At 40.6% G+C, this 23,929-nt stretch overlaps 3 protein-coding genes across 3 annotated transcripts in view; 2 read left to right on the forward strand and 1 right to left on the reverse strand.

Annotated features, from left to right (window-relative positions):
* cunh9orf16 (chromosome unknown C9orf16 homolog) lies at positions 1-1,355 on the forward strand (the record flags this gene model as incomplete). The annotated part of the gene is given in 1 exon segment (XM_035668490.1): positions 1-1,355. A coding segment is annotated over 1 exon segment (91 nt), but the record flags the coding sequence as incomplete, so codon positions are not given.
* A 367-nt stretch (positions 1,356-1,722) lies between these two features.
* ciz1a (cdkn1a interacting zinc finger protein 1a) lies at positions 1,723-9,742 on the reverse strand. Its single transcript, XM_035668489.1, has 16 exons — positions 9,600-9,742; positions 8,858-9,119; positions 7,920-8,047; positions 7,540-7,760; positions 6,664-6,781; positions 6,427-6,514; positions 6,074-6,183; positions 5,856-5,935; positions 5,515-5,697; positions 5,280-5,410; positions 5,045-5,138; positions 4,804-4,917; positions 4,540-4,689; positions 4,275-4,353; positions 4,041-4,162; positions 1,723-3,814 (listed from the first exon to the last, which is right to left on the reverse strand). Exons 2-16 carry the CDS (start codon positions 9,019-9,021, stop codon positions 3,263-3,265), a joined length of 2,334 nt encoding a protein of 777 aa, XP_035524382.1. The 5' UTR covers positions 9,022-9,119; positions 9,600-9,742; the 3' UTR covers positions 1,723-3,262.
* A 1,276-nt stretch (positions 9,743-11,018) lies between these two features.
* dnm1a (dynamin 1a) overlaps positions 11,019-23,929 on the forward strand; it is a 51,831-nt gene continuing 38,920 nt past the window's right edge. The window contains exons 1-4 of the mRNA XM_035668324.1: positions 11,019-11,164; positions 22,012-22,085; positions 23,324-23,473; positions 23,691-23,894. Coding sequence (XP_035524217.1) covers positions 11,019-11,164; positions 22,012-22,085; positions 23,324-23,473; positions 23,691-23,894 — 574 coding nt within the window. The remainder of the gene's footprint in view (positions 11,165-22,011; positions 22,086-23,323; positions 23,474-23,690; positions 23,895-23,929) is intronic.

Here is a 23,929-nt window from a genome sequence, read left to right on the forward strand (position 1 = left end):
CCCCCCGACCCCGGAGGACTGTCCTGCAGCCGGGGACTCCTCCTCACCCAGCAACGAAGACCTGAGCGAGGACAGTGGTGCTGGGAAATGAGCGACAAGAGCGGGTAGATGAGGGGGGTTGAGTTCAGCAAAATGCAGGGCTAGAAATATTTATTACATTTTAACTGACTCAACTCCTGTCCTGTCTGTTGGACTAGTGACCACTGATCTGCATCCGCCCCCCCCCCCCATCAGCAGATGTGTGATTGCTTCTCCTCTATCACTGAAATCAGTCGTTTTCCTCCTCTGTTGAACTGTGGTTGCTGATGTTTGGTTCCTGAGTCAGCTCAAACTGCGAGATCATGTTTGAATTTTCTTCCTGGGAAAATCAGTTGTGTTTGATTTAACTTCTACATTAACCAGGAGGCAAGATATTAATATGAATCCAGCACTGTATAACATGCTGATATCCACGGTGTTGAACACTACTCCAGGCTCTCTCTCATGATCCTCAGAATTTGCTCTCATGTCCAAACAGGGGTCACAGTAGAACATCAGCGCAGTGTGTTGATCCATGTAGAGTTCACATCCAGCTGTGTAATAGCTGTACAGTATTATTCAATACAATATTATTCCCAAAAAGTAAATATGCAACATTCCAGATGTCTACCAGTGTAATAAAATGTTTGATCTGTAGCGTGACCGTAACTCTACTCCGTGCTGTCCTGTTCGTTATCATTAACCTGTTTAGTTTGAGTGACGCAGTCTGTAAAGTGTTTTTGTATTCATGTATGTGTTTAGGTGCTCGGCGTAAAAAAAGGAATGTCAACAAAGAGCGGGAATTGTCAAGACATTTTAATATAAATTAAAATGACCCCCCCCCCAAACAGAAAACAAACATCCAAAAATACATTAAACTTCCAGCAGTTAGAAAACACCTGTTTGTTCATCTCAATTTGTCAGTAGCTGAATAAAAATACAATAAGAAACATACAGCTTTGTTTGAAATTATACTGTACATGTCTTTTTCTCCCTCCTGCTCCCTTCTGTCTCCGATCGAAAAAAAGTTTCGATCAAGTCTCGTTCCTTCAGACAGAACACGATGTGTTAATCATGTGACCGTCGCCACCGTGACTACAAGAGCTGCTACATGCGTCAGTCAGTCTTTTGTGGTTTAAAATATCCTTCTCTAATATGGAGGATGAAATGTTTCCAGAGCAGCACACTAGTCATGAAGAACAGAAGTAACACATCCTTATTTACCGCTGAAATGCTAGAACCAAAATTAAACGTGTGTAATGTGTAACTGGGATAATCTGCTGTATGTTACCGGTGCAAGGACAGTTTGCTACATTAAATACCTACAGACAACTCCATGTTTTGTTTCCCTCCTTATTAAATGTGATTCCATCTTTCAATCTGCTCCATTCTATTCAAGTTTTTATCTTTCTGATATATAAAAAAACTCTTCTAGCAGCATTAACCTGCCTTGACTGACAAGCTTTCATATTTCAAAATAAGAAAATTGCAGACAGTGCAGCCTTTTTGTGGTTGTGAAGCGTCTCAGGGGAAACACCTGTCTTCCGTTACTGAAAGATTCTTATTTTACAGCCCCTTTAACATTTCAAAACTACGAGGGTTTCTTTTCCATATGACTGTGTGTTGACGTAAAAAGGTTCTTAAACATGTTCACAGGTGTTCACTACTACATTTAGCTCCTACAGATTGTGCTGGGATTTTTTAACTTTTCATTATATCCCTCTAAAATTCCCATTTACTGAAGTGAGAAGGCCACAGAACTTTTTTTGCCCCAAACACGACATTAACTTGAACCCAAAATGTCTCAAAAAAAAGGGAAAAAAAGAAAAAGGGATGATAAAATGCCCTGAATAAGGCTACGATCAGACTCAAGATTCAGCATTTCTCCACAATCAAGCCAAACTACCATTTTAATACTTTTTAAACAAAACTTATCACCTGCTCAAACACTTAATTTGGTTACAGTCTACATTTCAGGTTGCTAAAAGCGTGGTTAGCAATGTTGATAATGTCATTCATCTCAGCTAGCTGGAGAATTAGCAAAAGCTGACAGTCTGCTCTCATCAACCTCCTGATCCGTGCAGACAGCAGGGTGGGAAATTAACTATTCTGGTGAGGCAGCCTCAGAGACCAGTGGGTGTAAAATCTACCAGTCACCTTGTTTTCTTAAACCCAGCTACATTTAAACACCCTGCTCACTGTTTGTTTAGAAGTCAAAATCAATTACACTTTGTAATACTTAAAAATAAAAGTTGGGGGGAAAAAACTTAAACTTACACTCAGCATTTATGATTTTAAATCAGTGTGTCCCGATTCTTTCTACTTGTATACAGCCTGCGGCTCTAAGAGGATTGGGCACAGCAGTACTTTAAGTTAGATTCTAATTCAACCTGCTAACATGCTCACAATGACAACGTTAACATGCTGATGTTAAACAGGTAGAGCGTTTTACCATGACCTCCATCTTAGTTTGGGGTGCTAACAAAAGCACTAAACACAAAGTAAAGCGGACGCTAATGGGAATGTCCTCAGTTTTGCAGGTATTTGGTCAAGTGTTGGACAAACTGAAATGTGCAGCTGATGATGGCACTAGATGGAAAGCTAAGGGAGTCATTTAAATTGAGGGGGGACACGAATGTAAACCACACTTAAGTCAGAAGGATGCTTCCTCTGGGGACCATTTTGTTTTTATCCACAATTTGTTTTGGTGTCTGCAGCCGTGAGCAGCTCCTCCATTTCCTTTTTGCACTGTGGCAGATTTATTTTGTCACTTTACTCAGAATCAGCTTAGACTATATTTTAGTATGTAGTATAGAATTGGGACACATTGGCTAACCAATAAGAGGAGCCTCTTCTTAATTTAAAAAAAAAAAGTATTTATAACTCAGGCAACATAAATGCAGTTTTTACAGATTTGTAAATATGGAAACTTGGTGCACATACTTTGTAATTTCGTATTATTTCGTTGCTGTAATCCAATGTCTACATTCTCTAACTGGGATTCACCGATTCAACCTGTATTTGATCGCTGTCAGATGTTAACCTCCCACCCTGGGAGAACAATTCATATATGAAGTAATGTTGCACCACATTTTTACCATCATTCCGTCTTCTTATTTGTTGGTGTGTTTAATTCAAACTTTCCAACACGGAGAGAGGCAGGGCTGTTCACTTCTTGGTCTCTGTTTCAAGAAAGCACCTCTTCACATACCGACACATCCTGTTCTAAGGTTTACTCTTAGACTCAGCGTCTGTTTGTGGCCCTCCCTGACCTGCGTTTCGATGTGCTTTTTCCCTTCCCTGTGCCGCTCTTTTTTCCTGGGACAGCAGGAGCTTCCTTCTCCTCCTTCACCTCCTCCTCCTCCTCCCTTTCATTAGCATCCTCAGCAGCAGCTGATACCTCTGAGTCAGGCTCCTCTTTGCTGCCAGCGGGCAGCTCAGCAGGACTCTCCTGAACTTCGGAGGCCTGGGATGTGGTCTCTTCTTCCTTGCAGTGGAGGTCTTGGTCTGTGCTGCCAGTGCTGGTCTCTGAGGTGGTGGTGAAGTCCTGTGAGCTTGGCTCGGGTTCTGCTTGCTCCTCCTGTTGCTGGTTTTCTGTCTGCACGTTCAGCCGGGTGAGCGTAATGGTAGGTTGCATGGTCTTTACGTCCGTCACTAAACCAGTGTTGTCTGAGTGGGAATTTTCATCCGAACAGTCCATGTTGGTTTGTGTTGGGCTGAGGCTGTCTGCAGCTTGGAGGGATTCTCTGGAAGATGCAACACCTTCACCCTTTTGACTCCGCAACTCTCTGTACCTCTGAGAAGAGAAAGCATAAAAATATTGCAAATATGTGGAAATTCCATCAAGAGCTTACTCATGTTTGGATTGAGACTGAGGTTATACAATCAATAAAACAAAATACATACACCTCTTTAAGTTAAATTACAAAAAACCTTAATAATATAGTTTACTTAACATAGTTAGCCATCTACGTGCCTATTTAGTAGTGGAAACAACGTAAGTGAAGTCCTAAAAAACCAACCTTGAGGTTCTCAAAGTGCTTCAGTGATTTGCAGTGGGTGTGTAGAGCAGATGATTCAAAGTGGTAAAATGTGTTGCACAGTCTGCAGATAAATCCTGCTACTGGAACAAAAAAACTGGACCCTGCAGTAGAAGAAATCCAAGATTGAACTCAAATGTGATACTGAACGTCATCTGTAAATCCACGCAGGCAAACAACAAAACGATGAAGAATAAGGAGTTAGTTGTCACTCACCATAGACTGTGTCGGGGTCATACTGCTCGTCGCTGGCCATGTCCTTTAGAGTCACCTCGTTAAGAGAGGACCAGCCATCCTGTACCAGGTCAGCAGTAACACAGTAAACAACTATAGTATAACAAATGCACCAACTATGAGGTACTATGACATGTTTTCAAAGTGAAAATCTCTAAGTGATTTTAATTTACTGAATTAAATATACATTTTGTCAATTGGCTCTTTGGAGGGAATTAAAAACAAGCACAAATGATATGCAAATCACCTGTTTCTCAAAGCATTCGTGGTCTTCTTCACTCGTCTCTCTTTCCCCTCTCTCCTCCACCTCATTGCCCTCCACCTCTTCCAATGAAAAGCCGTCAGTGTCCATGGCAGTCAACTTGCCCAAAACCTCACAGCCCTCCTTTTCCTGGAGCTTGTAAACAGCGGACAACAAGCACAAATATTTAATTTCATCTTTGTTTATGGAAAAACACTTGATTGTTGTTTAATCTAAATGTAAATCAGGAGTATAAACACAGACAGATACCTTCTCCACTTTCAGTCTGTGCTCCTGGGACTGCAAGTGCTCCACAAAAATCTGGGAGGTCCTGAAGTGTTTCTTGCAGACTGTGCAGGAGGAGACGGCTGTCCTACTGGCAAGCTGAGGAGAGATAGAGGGATTACTGATTACTCTCATGTAAAGCAAAAGCTGTTGCAAACCAATTTAAAAAAAACTTATTGAACTCAGCATTTAAATGTGCTTATCTATAAAGTGGGCAGCTAATTACTTTGTGCTCCTCTGTGCGACGGTGGTCCGTGATGCTGCTGGTGAAGTGGGTGTGACAGGTGGCACACCAATGCTTCGCATCTTCTTTCTTGTCTCTGCAGAGAACACAGACAGCATTATTCAAAACTCATAAGGATCATTTTATGCGTTTAAAAGCTCCCCCTATGTTAAACTCAAAATGACTGGCCAGAAGGTATGAATTTAACTTCATTGATGGCAAGTGCGTGTTAACTGACCCTTCTTTGTTTGCTCCCTGTAGAGACTCCTGCACTCGTGGCAGCAGAGTGACCAAGCATGCGTTGCTCATGTGCTGGATCTCCATCATCCTCTGCTGGTGGGAGACACTGTTCATATGACTCCTGAAGTTCTGCAACAGAGGAGAATAGTTCAACTAAACCCCTGCACTTTCCACTGTGGCCTGTGTATGTATGTGTGTGTATGTTGGTGTGTGTGTGTATACGTTCAACCTACTTGCTGGTTGTGGCAGGTAATGCTGCAGAGGTAGCAGTAGAACTTGTTGGCGCCCTCTGCTACACCCTCCTCTCCTTCCTCCTGGTCGTCTGGTGAAGCCAAAGTGGCAGGGGGTAAATGAACCTGCTGGTCGTCTTCACTCAGCCTGCCTGATGGGGACGGGGCTGACGAACAGCTGTGCACCTGCGGAGAGGTCGCACACCACATCTAAACCCAGTGTCGTGCATGAATTGAACTGAGGCTGACAAATACTGATCAGCTTTCAGCCTAGTTACTTCAATATAATCTATCGTCGTTTAGTGTGTACATTATGTTGTTTATGAGCCAAAGGCTACACTCACCTCTGCAGCTCTGCTCTCCTCCAGCGCCTCAACAACATCCGATGCCCCTGTGGAGCCTCCTTCCTCCAGAATGATGCAGTCTGAGGAAATATCGGAGGCCAAAAGAAAGACAGTAGGTTTTCATCTGTACAGACCTGAACTGCAGCACATTTAGATGACATTAATGCTCAATGTGTGAACTCTTTCAAACATCTACTCTACATTTCTGCTGGTTTTACCTTCAGTCTGGCTGTCCTCTGTGTTGCTGTTACACAAAGAAATAACTTCTCCATCTGTATCTGCAATAGTGACAGTCTCAACAACACACTGCTCTTTTGGCTCCTCTGACCTGAGAAACAAAATGAAAAAGAGCACAAGAAGGAAAAAGATGTAAATGTTGAGGTTTAGTAACTGAGGGGGCATATCTGGTTAACAAGGTTACACTCTTCCTTAATTCAGGAGTCTCAAGTAATGAAGTAAGCATCTTAGATTTTGTCTTCCCTAATTTGTAAAACAGGATAAGACATTAAAACCTGAGGATGTGATGTAAGGTTAAGATTTACTACATTTAAAAAAAAATGTTTAACCCTACCCCTCTGTCCTCTGCTTCTTAACTACAGGTTCGTCAAGTTGCTCCTCAGGGGGCTGTGTGGGACCATCCACTCCTCCCACGGCGCCATCTGTGGGTAGGAAAACGGCAAAGCCAAAGTAGAAAAACATTATGTACAAACAAATGTTCCGCAATAACCTTCATTTCTACACAAGCTCAAGGTCACATATGACATTCAACAGTATATGCTGTAACAAGCTGGTCGTATTGCAGCTCTACCTGTTTCAGTATCGTCCGTGACTTCATTCGTACTGCTGGCTGCTGGTTGGTCGTCTGTGCTCCCCGCTGCCATCTGCTCGCTGTCCCTTTTCCTGTCTGGCTGGCGAGCTGCAGCATCCTATACAGAGAAAAAAAAAAATTACAAATATGCTGTTTATAAAGATCGCTTTGTTTGTTTAATTAAGTTAGCATGAAGCACAGTACTCAACTGACAAAGCTATACATCCAAATCTGAAATAATGTTGTAGCTAAGAAACATAAACAAAAGATTGTGGATGTTCATCTAAAAGCAATAAAAATCTGTTTAGCTCCTCACTTTTGTTTATTTAATCAGAGAGGACAAAATCCTTTAATAAGTTGGTCCGCCTGTAGACCAGAACCAACAAAGAATTCATCCTGCTATCAAGTAGAACTACAATTAAGAATAATTTATATTATTGATTTATCTGATGTTTACTTCCTTGGTGAGTCAATAGAGGGTCAGAACATTGTGAATATGCTCATCACAATTTCCCCACACCTCAATTTGACATGTTTAAAAAGCTTGTTTGGTTCCAAATTAGCCCAATACCCACACATGAGAAGCAGTAACCAATGGACTTTTGCCTAAAACATGACTTCACTGTGTCTATTAATTCATTTCAGCTCATACATTCTCTACATTCAACCAAGCCACCATCAAAAACACATAAAAAGGTCATGTTGTTTCCTTTTAGTGATCTGTTCTGTACGATGCAAACTTAACTAATGATTTGATGCTTGCTCCATTTACATTTGGAAACCCTGATTTTGATTTGAACCCTAATGGAGTGCATTAGCTGGACTGCAAACCTACAGAGTGATTATAGCCCTAATAGTGTATGGTGCTGTAATTACTGCGGTAGTGATGGAAGAGAAGGAGGAGGAGGAAGAGGCTGTGTTGTTGTTGTTGCTGTAGTAGCGAGCATGCGGGTGGAACTGTCGAGCAGCTGGGAAGCCCATCATGGGGGTCTTGATGGCCATCCCCATGGGAACCGGCCCGAGCAGAGACGACCTGGCCCCAGCTGTGAAGAACTGACGGAACTGCTGTCCACCCATCCCAAAGTTTCGCATGTTACCTGGATCAAAGTAGACACAAAAAAAGCCAATTATAACCATGTAAATGACTTATTTAATGCTTTTAAAACATAATCTATGAAAATGTGAAAAGAAAATTCCACTGCTCTTTTGTCTTATTCCAAATGCTGCGGCCTTTTACACTATAATCCAAACTGTACCCTGCATCTGCTGCATCAGTAGGGCCCCCTGCAGCATGGGATTGGGGGCGATGATGGTAGTCTGGGTTGCCTGGCACAGGTTGACCATCCTGGGAGGAGCAGCTGTCTGGGGAGAAACGCCAATGGCTCTGGGCAACAAATAAATAAAAGGAAATAAACATGCTGTATCTTGACATGGACATCTGCACACAAGCTGTCAATGTTACTTTTCTTGACGACAATCAATCTATGCTTGTGTTCCGACAATAAGATGCTGAATCAAATTTTTAAGATTTGTAACAACCTTGCTATCTTAATGTAAAATGTACAATCATCAGGGGATAACAGGTACTGTATGGGGTGTTCGTCCTAAGAGTAAACACGAGACCTGCATCCTGAGCTTTTTTATGATGATTAAAGATGGAGTAACAAAAGCTGACAAGACAGAAACCTTTCTGCGTTACTAGGAGTGGCCAAATTACGATCAAAGTTTGTTTGGATTGGTGGCCAGCAGAGGTGATGTGGTCATACCTTTCGGTCTGGGGCCAGTAATCTTGCGACATTGTTTTATATTTAATCTGCAGTTTATCAACACTACCTTTGAGCAGACCAGATAACAGAGCATGGCAAACTATTAATATACGAATAACACTGTTTGACAACAGAATAAGTATCTGATCCACAAAAACAATGTAGTAAAAACTTTGCATAAGGTGCACCAGTGCTGCTAGATTGGGACAGATGTAAATATTACCACATAATTACAGGTTTTAGATCATAGGTTTATTTTAAAAGACAAAATAAGCCAAGATGTACAAGCTGTTATTCCACTTATATTAAAAATGACTGCACACCTATAATTTCCATCTAACCCCTGCTGGCATGTGTTGTGGCAGCTCAGCCACACATCTCATCCGGAGGGCCTCGCCTCATCCCCGGCCTAGAGTTAACGGTCTTACCGCGGTGTCTGGTGGTGGTGATGGGAGACATGATGCCCCGGAGGCGGCTGCGGCGGCGGAGGAGGAGGCTGCTGCTGGAAAAGTTGCTGTAGCTGCCGCAGGTGCTGGTGAAACTGCTGCTGCTGCTGCTGCTGCTGCTGCTGATGGATGTGTGGGTTGAACATTACGGGCTTTTTATTTCCTCCGCTGCTGTGAGTTGACAGACCAGCAGTTGAGAGGTGCCAATGTTTGGAAAGCCGTTAAAAATAAAATAAAAATGTCTCTGTGTCGGAGGAGGACAGAAAAAGCTTGTGTTATTTTTTGTTCCTGTTGTCAGAACAACTCATTCAATAACAGTGCGCAGCTCCTGAGACAACAGGTCGCTCTCCGATTTCATGTTGACAACCAGCTAGTGTTAGCAGGCGAGCTAACCATCGTTTACTTTGTTGTTTACTTTGTTTGAGTAGCCGACTTTAAGAAGAGAGCAGCGTGCCAACCACTCGTTGTGGGGAAGAGAGTGTTCACGCTGTTCAGAAACTAACACAAAGTAGAAACACTGAGTCAATAAACGAACATGCTAACTCCCGTTACACCTGCCATTAAGATGAACGGAGCTACATTAGCCGCCGCTCAGTAACTCAACACAACAAGTTAGCTTAGCATAGCATTGAATAGCTCGCTCGCAGATAAACCAGCTGCGCCTCCTCGCCGTACTCCTTTCTACGTTTTGTTTTTTTACTTTCCCACGGTTGTTAGGACTTACTTCTCAAAAGGGGGAGAGCAGAGATGGTTGCTGATGATCCGATAACAATCCTAGCACAGTGATGTGCTGAAGTACTCGCTCTCAGTCCCGGTGCAACTTGCATAAAGCAGAAAACCCCAAAACAGCGTCCACAGTCTGAGTGCAGCCTGTCGCCCCCTGGTGGCTGTCTGGAGAACTGATAATGCTTCATGTGTCTGCATAACAAATCAAGATAATGTAGTATTTTGTAATTAAAACTGTCAGTGCTTAATTCACAAACCGAATCCCACTTGTAGATTAAATGAGTTTTAATTTTTAGGGCTCTATAAATTACGTTTTACCCTTACACTAACCCTATCCCTGTATATTTAATTGGGACATCATTGTTAAACCAACCCACAGTGGCTATTAGATACAAAAATATACATTAATTTACATTTATCAAGAACTTTACAATAATGCTACTGCATTATACACAGTACATGTCATACATATTTCATCCTGCATAGTACATGTCATGATATTATTATTGTAGTTTGTCCATTGTATAGGGTGTGCCTATGTATATCACACTATACTGTTATATATAATACAAATATACTATATTTGATCAAGGTATATTGTGTTAAAATTCATGTTGAATATGTTTCTGGTAACCTGTCAAGAACAGAAGTGTTGGACATGGATGCTGACCTGCATGAAAAGTCACCAAAATCATATTATCCTCTTAGGGGGCCGCAATAAAAATATATTTGCGAGTTTTCCGAGCTGTTAACAAATGTCGCTCCGGAACAAGGTGTTGGTCCGCAATCCAGGATAAAGTCATAGACTTCATTATAAAACAAATAACAAAAAGTTGTAGAGTGCCCCCTGGCCTCTGTCGGCGGTGGCTAAACGGATTCACACCATGGACGATCTGTGCATCACACAACATGGTGTGTTTGGGCTAGGAACATCAAAAAAACTGGACGGCAATTTCCCACATTTTTTTTGAAACACCTCTGTTAAACGCACTCAAGCAAGATTTAACATGGAAAACAAAGAAATCCTTAACAAACAGCACAATCTGACAGGCCAAACAGTGCAAAGCTAACAGTTCACCACCGAGCGGTGCGTGTGAGAAACGCACGGATCTCTCCTGAGAAAAATATATAAGAGATCGTCCTCATCCTCCCCCCGGCGGTGGCTCGGTGAGAGGAGTGCAACATGCCTCGGTTGGTGGAGGCTTCTAGCGGAGGTGATCTGACACATCCGAGGAGGAGGGAGGCGCAGTCAATGGAGGGTGCACGCCGAAAAAAAGTGAACCGTTGTGTGCGCGCGCAGTCCAAACGGCGAGGGTTCGAGCAGAGAAAAATAAGAAGTAAATCCCCCTGCACTTGACAAGGAGGATAGACGCCTAGTGGCGTCGCCACAGATCGCAAAGATTGGGGAACCGGGGACATGGAGGATTTGAGTTCTCTCGGTGAACCGCATCGCAGGATGCCTTCTCCGCACATCGCAGACGCAAAAACCTGGACTGGCCCAGATCGCCGTGGTGGGCGCCAGAGTGCGGGGAAAGGCTCGGGCTGCGAGAACTTCGTCGGGAAGTAAGTAAGCTTTTTGCAGGCTGGTGCGGCCGGTGCATCACTCGAGCGGCCGCAGTGGCTTTCGTTACGCTTTACGCATCCTCCAGTCCCCACCCCCTTTCATTGCCAGGTTGTATCCGCACACAAGCCCATAAGATCCAAATGGTGACATTTCACCATTTTCACCCCCTTGTTTTCCTTCCATCGGACACGGCACCAAGGCGAGGAGATTAATTTCGTTAGGCCAAGCCTATATAAGTCCCTGGTTGAAGTTTATCTGCTTAACTGCTGCATTGATGCATCACGGAACCGCCAAATTTCTGTTAAATTACTGATGTTCAATATGATAAACCACCTCTTGTAATGCGTGGCATAAAAATACGGCCAAATAAGGTTCTAAAACTAATAATTTGGGTGCCAAAACTGACACAAAGTGGCATGTGTATTGAATTACAAATTACTAATCACTGTCACAGACGCAGAGTCAGTTGGATGCTACCTTCTGTACAGCAGATACAGTTACAGGCAGTGGCGTGGGAGTGTTGTTGTATATGTGGCAGTGACACTTTTGTCAGCTTTTTAATACTGGACCAGGCCAAAAGCGTTCAAAAATGCATGCTCACTGTGGTGTGTGGAGGAGGTCTTAGTCTTGCAAAACGGCACAGTTTTTTTCCTGTCAGAAGCCCTGGATGATGATACAAGGAACATAATGTGATCTTTATGCTGCAGTATACCTGCAAGAGAGAGAGAGAGAGACAAGGAGCAAGCCAGAGACAGCGACCGAAGAGAGAGAGAGACGACCAGAGGAGAGACAGATGGATCCACTGGAACTTTGAGCCTTCAAAGCTCCAGCACCATCGTCTTCAGTGCTTATGGTGTAAGTGAGAGCTTACTGCGGGCAACAGTCATGCGTGTAGCAAGCTCGCGTTTGTTCAGCCTTTTCTTGTATTTACCTGGATTCTGAAGATTTTGTGGCTTTACTAAGATTTTGAGGAGACAGAGTGTGTGATTCAGCAGTATTCTCCTGAGCAAGGTCAGATTTGTATCATACTGTGTCTTCAAGCCAGTCACCACCCCCCCCCCCCCCACACACTCCAACAAGCTGCCTGGTATCCACGACAAAATTTTTAATATATACACCACAGAGAGAGAGCCATCTGTGCAGCAACTGATCTGAGAGGTTTAATTGATCCATCACTCTCGTGTAGATCTAATTATTTGTGAACCCATTTCAACATTGTTATCTCTTCTGCTGGACACCTTCAGTCTCCTTTTCTTATTTGTTTGGCTGCAGAGTTAAATCGTTCACCACATGGCCAGAGTGCTAATCCCCATCTTAACAGGTAGTAGGTGAGGCATGCCTATTGTTTACATGTCAGGGTAATCTACACACATGTGGAGTGGTAAATGCCCTGTTTCCCTCTTATTGAATGATACTGTTGATCTGAAAATACATAGATAGATAGATAGACTTTATAAATCCTGAAGGAAATTGGGTATCATAGCACCAGCGTACAATTCAAAATACAATAAACTACCAATAAATAAAATAGAATAAATTAGATAAACTTAGAAATACTTAGATAGAAAGATAAAAAAGATAAATAGGAAGGTAGGTGCATAAGAGTTGTAGTTGCAACACACACAAGTAAATCTACACAAGATACTTTTTTTGTTTTTTGTTTTGTTTATTAAAAGTCTTTTTTTATATGTATATGTATTCTTCTCTTCATCAGAACCCTTATATATATACTGTCCATGTCAAAACAGGATGCTTACATTACCCACAATGCAACGCAAACCGCCGACAGCTCAGTCAGATGATTCAGTTATAGTAGTGAGTCTAGCTGCAGGCAGAGATGAGCAGTGGCCTACAGAGGTTTGTTCAGCTCAGTTCTTTATAACTCCACACCTCCAGATATTTTTCCTTTTTCAAACTTGTGGTCTTCAGCCCCAACCGATGCCTCAAATGACAACACTTGAGGCAATTTATCAGATATTGTGCAGCTCTCTTTGGAGCCACAAAATGCTTTATACGCAGTAGTAACAAATCACAACAGACTTTGAATTTAAGTCCATGTCTGCCTCTAAATAAACTCCAGTGTAAGAAATACACACTGAAATGTATAAAACAAATTATTGTTCTTACCATTCGTAGCCATTTATGGTACTTTATTTTAAATACAGGCAGATATCTCTACTTATAGAAATCAGACATCTTATAAACATATTTTCAGTGCTTTGACTGCATCCTAAAATGATTTTGGTCTGTTGTCACAGCTCTTTTTGGGGATTTCTTGTTTTAATATCTGTATGCAAAAACAACAAGAGTTTTTTCAGTAATTATTAGTACTATTAAAACAACCTCTCAGCGCTCATTAGTAGGGCGGGTTTTTGCTGCGCTCATCAGTGGTAGTCATAGAAACAGCTTGTGCCTAATTACATTGCCTGAGTGAGGGACCAGTGGTTTGGATTGATCACGACATGAGGCAGAAAAAGAAACACTGAAATATTACAGGGAAATGTTAGCTCTCAGTGGAGCTAACCTTTAATAAAGATGTCAAACGATTTGTTTGTATGTGTCAGTAAAAGCTGCAGTCTGCTAACAGATTGCGGAGTAGCATCCTGTCATGCAGCGTTTGTGCGTGTTAATGTATGCACTCTGCTAGTCCAGCTGCAGTGACGTCGCTCAGGTCCTCCCATCCTCCTCCTGCCAGTGGCCCATTGTGTTTGTGTTATCTGCCTGCACCACCACACACATATGACACACTGTACTGGCTGTTTACATCATGCCACAACACTTCTTTTCTCCACCTCGAGCTTCCATTCCCTGTTATCTTTCTTATTCAGAAATTCACATAGACGCCTCTGAGAAAATAATTTAGCTGCTCTTTATATAAGACCAGTAATCTTTTTTCTTTGTTATTTAATCATTTTTTACTTTTAGTAGAAACTAACAGTGTCACTGCAGATTTTGGCAGTGGAGTGATTATTTTGCTCACACAGCTTCTGGTCCAGGCTTCGACCTCCTTCTGTTCGCTGTTGCTGCTTACGGTTAGCACAGACAATCAATACCAAAGTATAGGAGACTTATAAATGGCATCTACATCAATTATTTCACAAGGCATATTACCTGTTTACAGCTTGTTTGGGTTTACTGGTTTTTACCTGTGACAGCACACGCAGACTTATAATAATCATTAAAACAGAACTAAATTAGAACATTTCTACATGAGTTTATATGGGATTTGGGCAAAAACTAGCAACTAGGGTTGATGTAAACTGTGTTGAAAGGGGTTTACTGTGCATCTAGACACTGGTTCTGCTCCTGATAGTTCGCCATGACACCTCTCCTCTCAGGTGGATTAGATTTTTGATGCATGCCTGGCAGGTGTGATTCAGGGACAAGGACAGCCAACCTCTTAGTGGTAGACAAGCTGTTGAGATATGCTGTGCTAATGGCATGAAAAAACACCTGAGGACACTAATCAAATTGATCTATTCCCTTTTATTGTTCGCCCTTCAATGTTTTTTGATCCTGCTTTCATAATTTGTCTTTACGGAGAGAGAGTCTCCTGATGTCTCTCCTCAGTTCAACCCACCCTTCCCAGCCGTTTTCTGTCTCATTCAGTTTAAATTCAGCTCAGAGGTTCCTTGTTGCAGTAAAATATTAAAGTGCTCAACTCCAAAGCAAAGTCAGTAAGGTTAAACTAAAATTACAGAGATCCACCAAACGTAATAATATAAAAGATAGTTTGTTTGATAGCTGAGATGTATTTGGCTGCCTTTGTGGACTACTTCTGTCTTCTTTTCTTCTTTCTTCTATTGTTTTGTTTAAATATTGTTTGAGACTGCAACTAACAATTATTGTCATTATTTATTTAATAAACCGATCAGATATAAGGTATTTGTTTCACAGTCAAAAACATCCAAAGATATTCAATATATTGCAATTAAGAAAAGCAGCAAATCCTTACAGTTAAAGAAGCTGAAAGTTGTGAATGCTTGGCATTTTTACTTAATAATTAACTTAAAATAACAACATTCAATCAGAATTGTTGCTGATTGGTGTTTTGTTGATTGACTTATCAGTTTTAGATGAATAGTTTCAAGCACCATGCTCAACCTTCTGCTGTGATATGCACAGTGAAAAAGATATTTCATGAATCTGAGCACAACCCCTGTTTTCTTATCAGTGTCACCCAGCCTGTTTTTCAGTCTCCCATGAGTCTAATTAGTGCAGACAAAGAAGAGAGCTTTCCTGGTCTCCAGTGCCCAACACATGCTGTGCCAGCTGGGTGAAATCTTCTTATGTACACAGTTGTTCAGGTGGAGGTGGGGATGTTTGGTCGCATGTTGACATTTGACTAAATCATCAACATTATTTTTACATAAACAGTGTGACATTTTATTTTAAATGGAGGGGGAAAAGTTGGGTTTTTTTAGCTCTGAAAAAGGTGTGTGGTAGGTTGTGTCTTAATAAAAGCTCAACACTTTGTATCACCGTATTAAACTATAGGTGAATTAGGTGGTCTTTGGGGGATTTTGCAGTTTTGTGTACTGTGTTCGTAGTAGCTTTTTCACAGTAATTTCTTCATGGTTAAATGTTATAGTTTTTACCAATATGTGCAACTATCCTGATTCTGAAAATGGGTCAGAATCTTTTTTTTTTTTTTACACATTTGTACTGAAAATGTTGTATTTGACTGATTTGAATAAGTGAGTAGACACCAGAAACAAGCCAGACAGAGTTTCAGAAAGGCTTGGATTCAGTTTGCTTAATTTATCATGCAACATACTCATCATTTATGTTGCTTACCACAGTATGCAGCACATTTTGTATGGATAATATTTACAAAAGTATAGTGCATGTTCTCAACTCCAGGACCCATTTTCAGCACCACGGACAGCTCTTTTAAAAACAGCTGATACTAAGTCAGCGCCACAGCTGCTTCCCCTAAAACACAACAAATACTGATGCTCACTTTCCAGTGAGAATTGCTTATTATTGTCACCATGGTGGATTATTCCAGCTTTTTGTTGCTGCACAGCACATCTGATTGGAGGTTTTTCAGCACAAAATAATTTATGTTTCTTTGAGTTCTTTAAAAAGGCCCCGGGGAGGCTTCTTGGAAGGAGCACTTTTTTGTAGGAGTTATTTTGAGGGATGTCAATTTTGTGGCATGCAAAAGGAGAAATAGAATTTCCTGGGTATACTCAAACCCAGAAAGATGCCCGGTATAGAGCTCGGCTGACTGAAGCACTTTGTTATCAGTGAAGGCTGCTGGCACTAGCACAACCCTGGAACATAAAAACTACAACACAGACGTTTTTCTCTCCCTGCTGCCATCCCTATTCCAACCCCCACACAGAGATTTAGTTGATGATATATAGCTGGTTTCATGTATTACATAATATGGAGAAAGCCGGAGGCATTATGACGAGTAGCAGCAGCTTCTCTCATGTGAGCGACAAGGACAATAAAGCTCCATTAAGGCTTTTATTCTTTTCCAATAGAAACCTATGAAGAAGGGAGTGAAATAGAGCCACAAGGAAGTCCTTTAATGACAGAATGATGCTGAGATAAGATAAACCACCAAGCATACAGATGAAAGGTTGATTTCAGGGTGCAATTGTTCAGTGTAATTAGATCTCTGAGGGTTTTTTCTTTTAAGGCAACTGGCCAGATCGATCTTGTGGTACACACACTTTATTTTCCTATAGTTTCCTATAGAGTTTCTAGAAAGAAACCCACATTTATCTGTTAATTCTTAGCACGATTCCTGGAAAGAAGCATATAGTAATTTGGTAGTAAAAATATGGAAGATGTAGAAGGTGCAATAGATTGGTGCGCCTCCAATTAATTAATCCCAATTAATTGCTATCATAAAGGAATTGTTGTGTTTTCGTTACCTTAAAATGAGCCTTCCATCTGTCCACCATGTTGAACCGCTTGTAATCTCAACAATCTCAGTCTCAACTATTAGAGTGCTACATAATTTCCTGCCTCTTTTGGAAAAACAAATAAATGAATAGTTGCTAAACAACTAAACTCTGTACTTTCTGAACAGTCTCTGAACATTGTGTCTGTTAGTCCTATGATTAGTACCAGAGCTGCAACCAGCGATTATTTTCATTATCAACTGATCTGCTGAGTATTTTCTTGATGGATTGATAAATAAAAAATAAATAATAAAAATAGAAAATATTGAAAAATACCAATTACAGTTTCCCCCAGAAAATATAAAGACTTTCAGTTTACTATCGAAAGAAGGTAAATTAAAGCGGCAGATCCTCACAACGTTGCTATTTATATATTTGATAGTCAATCAACTAATATATTCATTGACTAATTGTTTCAGCTATAATTTGCCCCAAATCGTAAAGTTCTTTCCAGGAAACTTATCAGGAAATTACTAAAACACCGCTGAACCTGTAAAATAAGTTGCCGCTCTTAAAGTTACTGCTTTTTCCTAATGAAATCTACTTTAAAGAGTGATGTAAACTATGAAAACAGTTTAACGTAATGACTCAGTAAGAGTGAGAAAGCAGTCAGTGTGAGACAGAGGCAGAGAGGAGACCATTTGTTCTCACACTGCCTCAGAGGATTACCACTAATCTGTGTTTGGGCCACAGTTAACCTGCAATACATTCTCCCATTGGTTCTGGTCTAATCTGGATGTCCACCATCCAGCAACCAGCCGTATCATTGGTCCTATATCGACCACTGTAGCTGACAGCAGTATGTGTGTGTGTGTTTAAAATTCATCACCTCAAAGCAGTCTCTTCTTTCTAAGAAGCAAAACACTGTTAGGAAGGGAATGTGCCTGCTTGTGCTGGTTCAAGACTCTCCAGGCTGTTATTGCTGCAGCATTAGAGCAGGATTAGATGAGTGTGTGGGAATCAGAACTGATGTGACGCACATGAGGAGACCAAACAGAGCAGCGTGTTATTAGAATCATTGCAGTGTCTTATAGGAAGCATGTAACATTTATTCACATTTGTACAGTAGAAATCAACCACTGAGAGAAGAGATCTACACATGAAAACTAATTTTGAACAAATTAAACAAAGGACAACCAAAAGAAAAGTGAGAGACAAAAACAGAACATCCTGGTCATTAAGCTGTAGTCATCAAGGGATTGTTTGAAACATAATCTTAAGAAATTGTTTTCCTGGAAAGAGTAATACATTCATTTGAAATTCTACAATAGAAATACTACAATATTCCCTTTTCTCACAATTTACAGAAAAGATTTTCCCAAGGGACAATCACAAAACCAATAATGTGACATTTTAAGTAAGTAAGGCGTTCTGAATGTAAATGCTTTATACGTAATGTGTGCCCTTTTTGTATTGATGAAAACTGTGAAGTCAACTTGAGTGAATAGGTCATCGCTGTGTGTGTGTGTGTGTGTGAGTGTGTGTGTGCACTCATTGTTATATGTTACTATGTTGTTTGTATACCAATGAATGTGTACAGTTTATAACAAAGAAGCAATGACTCACTACCCCACAGCAGCTGGCACCCACTAGACGTGTGTGTGTGTGTGTGTGAATGATTCAATTGCTGAAAGTTGATTCTGTAAAATAATTTAGTTTTAGCTGATTACTTTTTTTATTTTTGGGAATAAGGAGATGCTAAAACTGAAAATAATCAACTTAATGTGATTGGGGCTCAGCTGTGATACTCAATCTGTGTGTGACCTCCCCTGACCCAGATTATTGATTATTGATTGAGGAATTGTTAAAGGGTAAAAAAAGAACAGGCACAATTGTCTATTTTTGATCAATGTACTGAATTAAATATTTGACAAATCAAGGTATATAGCTATATAAATGATCAACTTCTCTCTTCCTGTTGCAAAATATTGTCCCGGTTTGCTCCTTTTCATTTATTCTTTTTAAATTATTTCACCCCTCTTCTCTGTAGCTCTATTGTGTGCGGGGGATGTGTTGGTGCTTTTGGCAGTCATTTGAGTGTTTTCACGTAAATGTTGAGTGAACAGAGAGCCTGGGTTATAGATGACAGGGAAGACTTTTCAATATTGTAGCAGGGTACATGGTGGTAGGATACTGCGGCTTCTCCTCTCATTTGGAGGATCCTTGTAGTGGCAGTTTGAGTGGAGGATGAGGAGGAATGAAGTGAGAGGAAGACCTGCAGTTAAAGCCATCTGTCTTCTGTAAAAGGCGTCCAAGTGGGAGAGAGGGACAGCTTCATACACAGTGGCAGGCAGGTAGACCAACAGATGGACTGACACACATAAAGGCCACGAGAGAGAGGAGGGTTTCCTTTGTTGCATTATAACAGCAAATATTGAAACAATACTCAGAGCTGTGACTCCCTATTGCTGCTGTATCCAGAGCAGCAGGTGTGGAGGATAAGCAAACATTATAATGTCTTTTCAGGCCTTTTCTGACAATCACATGGCAGCAGTGTGTATACAATGTGTATGTTAGAGAGCAGGTAACAGCAACAGATGAGTTACAGCTCATTTAAAGCAATTAGTTTAATTTTGTGAAATATTCTTATTAACTTTTGGAGAGTTTGATGAGAAGATCGAAACCGCTCTCATTGACCATTAGATATGAAGATACAGCTGCTTAGTTTAGCGTAGCATAAAGACTGGAAACAGAGAGAAACAGCTAGCCAAGCTAGTGATAACAAAATCCACCTATTCCCTAAAGCTCACTAATTAACGTCTAATATCTTTTTTGTTCAACCCATTTGTTGAAAAGTGTAAAAACAACAAATTATAGTTTTGCAGGGTTATGTGATGGACTATTTCTTGGCTGCAACAGTTGCCAGGCAACCAGCAAAGATGTCCTGGTCCCTGTGAAACCACAAACTGTTGTTTTTACACTTCAGTATTTGTACAGATTAAATAGATATAGTGTGTTAATTAGGGAGCTGTAGAGGTCACTGGTTGCCGGATTTCGTTATCTTTAGACAGAGCCAGGCTAGCTATTACTCCGGTTAGTCTTTATGCTAAGCTAAACTAACCGGCTACTGGCTCCAGCTTCATATTTAGCACACAGACATGAGAGTGATATCGATCTTCTCATCTAACTCATATTTGCCAAACGTTGATCTATTCCCTTAAAGCCCAAATGTATCTCCCAGATGTCCACCATGTACAATCAAAACAAATAAAATTAACATATAGCACAAGAACACAGTGGCAGTTACACATGATCCCCATGTTGAACATCTAATTGCTGAATTGGCTTGTTCTGGTTCAGCTCACAGTTTTGAGCGAAAGCAGCTCTGATAAACTCTCAGCTCATGACTCATGTATTTAGTCTGCCTCAGGCTTTGCTTCGGGTTCAAACAGAGGCCTCATCTATTTCTTATTTATGTCCATAACTGTTACTGAAGATTGTCTCCTTCAAGAATTTATCTTAGTGCTAAACTTTTTCAGTCTTTTTCATTATGAAAACATTTTGCAATTCTTCATCCAAATGCTTTAATTGCAACACTGTGACCAATCTGTATATGCCAACCTATTCCAACTTAAAGCAAGACAAGGTAATACATTCCTCTTATACAATGTACAATTGAAAACAACAGTATGTGTGTCTAACAACCCCTTGTTATTGTTGCCATAAACACACACACACATCATGCATCACAGAACGATAGCTGTCCAGTCAGCTGGTTGAAGGGCACACAGTGCCAGTGGTGAGTTGACGCTGATGTTGCATAAGCAGCTGAACACCCCTAAAGAAAACAGTGTTTGGTGCATAAAAACCCCCCATAAAAACATGTTGGCAGGCAGTCATCTGTACAGACACATGCTCTCATGCAAACACACACATTTCAGTCAATAACAGATGTTAAACACTTTAATTTGCATGGACACATACAGACAACTAACTAAGGGGAAAATGGACAGAAATTGTAATACTTTAATTTTATTTTTTGCCAAAGTAATAGACATGTTTTAAAAAAGAGAACATTATAAATGCCACAGTAGCTAGGCTTTTTAGTTTTCTCCTTGTTAGTGTTTCACAGCTGTTAAATTGTTCAGCAGTAATGTTTGGTGATTTCTTCATGCTGCTGCTGTTGAGGATGTGTCCATTATCTTTTTAATGACGATCATTAAAACATCAGTTAAAGCTGGTGAACAGTTTTTTTTTAACTCCCACAGTCAATGTCAAGTGTTTAGAAAATGTCACATTTGTTTTGATCATCACTTGTTATATGTGGTGCACTCACTGTGCTGTGTAGGTGCAATTTAAAGTTTGATTCCTGCTCATTGTGGTATTGTTTTATCAATAATTACACAAAATATTTTAGATGATCTGTATGAATGTAACAATAATACAGTGTAAATAGTATTCACAAAGCAAACAAAACATAATTTTTCATGTACAACAATTTCAAACTATAATACCTATATCACTTAAAAACCATTTCCTTACTGTGTTGGATGTACTCACAAAGATGATTCCTGTAGAAAAAGCACTGCAGCAAATCAAATGGACATTTAGCCTGGTGGGACCACAGCTGTTGTGTGAGGATTAGTTGTTATTCAGCATTGCACTGCGACCACACACATTTACACTTGCATACAGTAGTTTGCACAGATTTACAGTTTTCCAAGTCTTCCCAAAGCTCAGAATGTCGATTTATTATGACCGACCTATGTTTTTTTTGTCTTCTTGTCATTTGGTGATTTATATTGTAAATTACATTGTGTTTCAGTGTCTAATTTCTTAAATAGATTTATTTGTCTTTGCAGTATCTATACTCTGTGGAATTTTAGTGATTGAAGTCCTTCTTTATATATCTATTTTTATTTTAGTCTGTTTGCATTGTTGTTAGTTTTACTGACCATCTTCTTGCTGTCTCTGTTGTGTTACAGGGATTTCCTTCCCCGTGGCTCTGGCATTGTGACTCGTCGTCCTTTGGTTCTGCAGCTGATGAACTCTCCCACAGGTAAAAACATCTACCTGTAAACATCTATGGAAGCTGTTGTCCTCCAGGTTGTGGGATATTCTGAGTTTGCTGTTTCACTTTTCACTTAAGAAGCTTCATCCTGGAAAAGTTGCAAACATGTATTTTAAGAGAGAAGCTGTCGGTTTCTTCTCTAAAATTGATGAAAGATGTTTGGTTGAAGCCAACATTTAATAGGCATTACATGAATTGAGTTGTGTGGAAGAGGAACTTTTCCTCCTTCCTCCCTTTCCTCTCCATTCATCTCTAAAGACTTTGAGATGATGACGACAACATCATATTACCATGGTTACATTTCATTGGGTTGTTGCAGGGTCTGTTACCGAGCTTTCCTTATCACAGCTCATTCACGGTGTTAACTAGAAATTAATTAAACCTCATTTCATTTTAATACACAGTCATGGCTGCTGGATTACCTAATGGCAGTGGTTTTCAAACTGTGAGGAGGCTCACAGAGGCAGTTAAGGTGCTCCATTAGTGCGCAATTGCTGCAATTTATGTCAGAGATTCTGTGTGACTGACACTTCCTGATCATCTCATTATCTCCAGTAAAACGTCCATAAATCTTCTTAGAAATCATAGAAAAAAGATTTTCCTTATTACTCCAGAACTTGCCTGAGGCTGAGAGTGATCATTTTGAGCTTCCTTCAGTATCAAAGTAATCCAGTGATAGATGTCTGTGGGAACATTGGAAACAGAAATGGCTAATTGTTAATTTGGTATACTTATAACCCCAATTAACCAAAATTTAAACAAGTAAAGGCTAAAAAGGGCCCACTGCTAACTGCTTGACTCCATGGCAACATTATATTTCCTGTTTATAACCCCCAAATCTCCAAATTATGGGGATTGTAGTTCTGAATCATGATTACCTTTTTCATGTTGCACTATTAATATTTGTTCATATTACTAATGCTCAGAATGTCAGCCTTACAGACAAAAATAGAAAAGTGACCTTTTTGTCATAACTTTGTTTTGTATGGAATTCTTCATTGGCTTTAAATATCTTAGCTTAATATGGAATCTATTGGTTTGCTGCAACACAGTTGTAGTGTGTATTTACCTAATTTTGTGAGTGAAAAAGTTTGAAATTGAGCTCTATTCAGAATTTTCTTCTTTACTTTCTTCTCTACTGTCTTCTTTCCTGCTTCTTCTGATCTCCTTCCTTTCCTCTTCAATTTCACTTTGATTAATCTGTCTGTTTTTACTGTCTCTTCCAGAACATGCTGAGTTCCTCCACTGTAAGGGCAAAAAGTTCACAGATTTTGATGAGGTCCGGCAGGAGATCGAGGCTGAGACTGACCGCATCACTGGGGCCAACAAGGGCATCTCCCCTGTGCCCATCAACCTGCGGGTCTACTCCCCTCATGGTGAGTCTGCAGAACTGTATTTCTGCACAGATATTAGTGTGGGTTCCCTTGCATGCTCTTGTACAGCTGTCTGACTAGCAGTATAGAGTTAAAGTTATGCATGTCTGGTATCAATAAATTATGTACCACCTTTTCTTGTGGCAACTGCATATCTTAAGAAGCTCTCTTTACTTCGCTTAGCTTTCTCTTTGTTCTCCTGCCCCTTTTCGTCTTGCAGTGTTGAACCTGACCCTGGTGGATCTGCCAGGGATGACCAAGGTGCCGGTGGGCGACCAACCTGCTGACATCGAGGCCCAGATCAGAGAAATGCTGATGCAGTTTGTCACCAAGGAGAACTGCCTGATGCTGGCCGTCTCCCCGGCCAACTCTGATCTGGCCAACTCTGACGCTTTAAAGATTGCCAAAGAGGTCGACCCTCAGGGTGAGGGAATGCATTCTCTCTCTCTCTCTGTCTCT

The sequence above is a fragment of the Morone saxatilis genome, unplaced genomic scaffold, assembly GCF_004916995.1.
Source record: "Morone saxatilis isolate NCDOM2014 unplaced genomic scaffold, NCSU_SB_2.0 Contig21, whole genome shotgun sequence".
Classification (NCBI taxonomy): Eukaryota; Metazoa; Chordata; class Actinopteri; family Moronidae; genus Morone; species Morone saxatilis.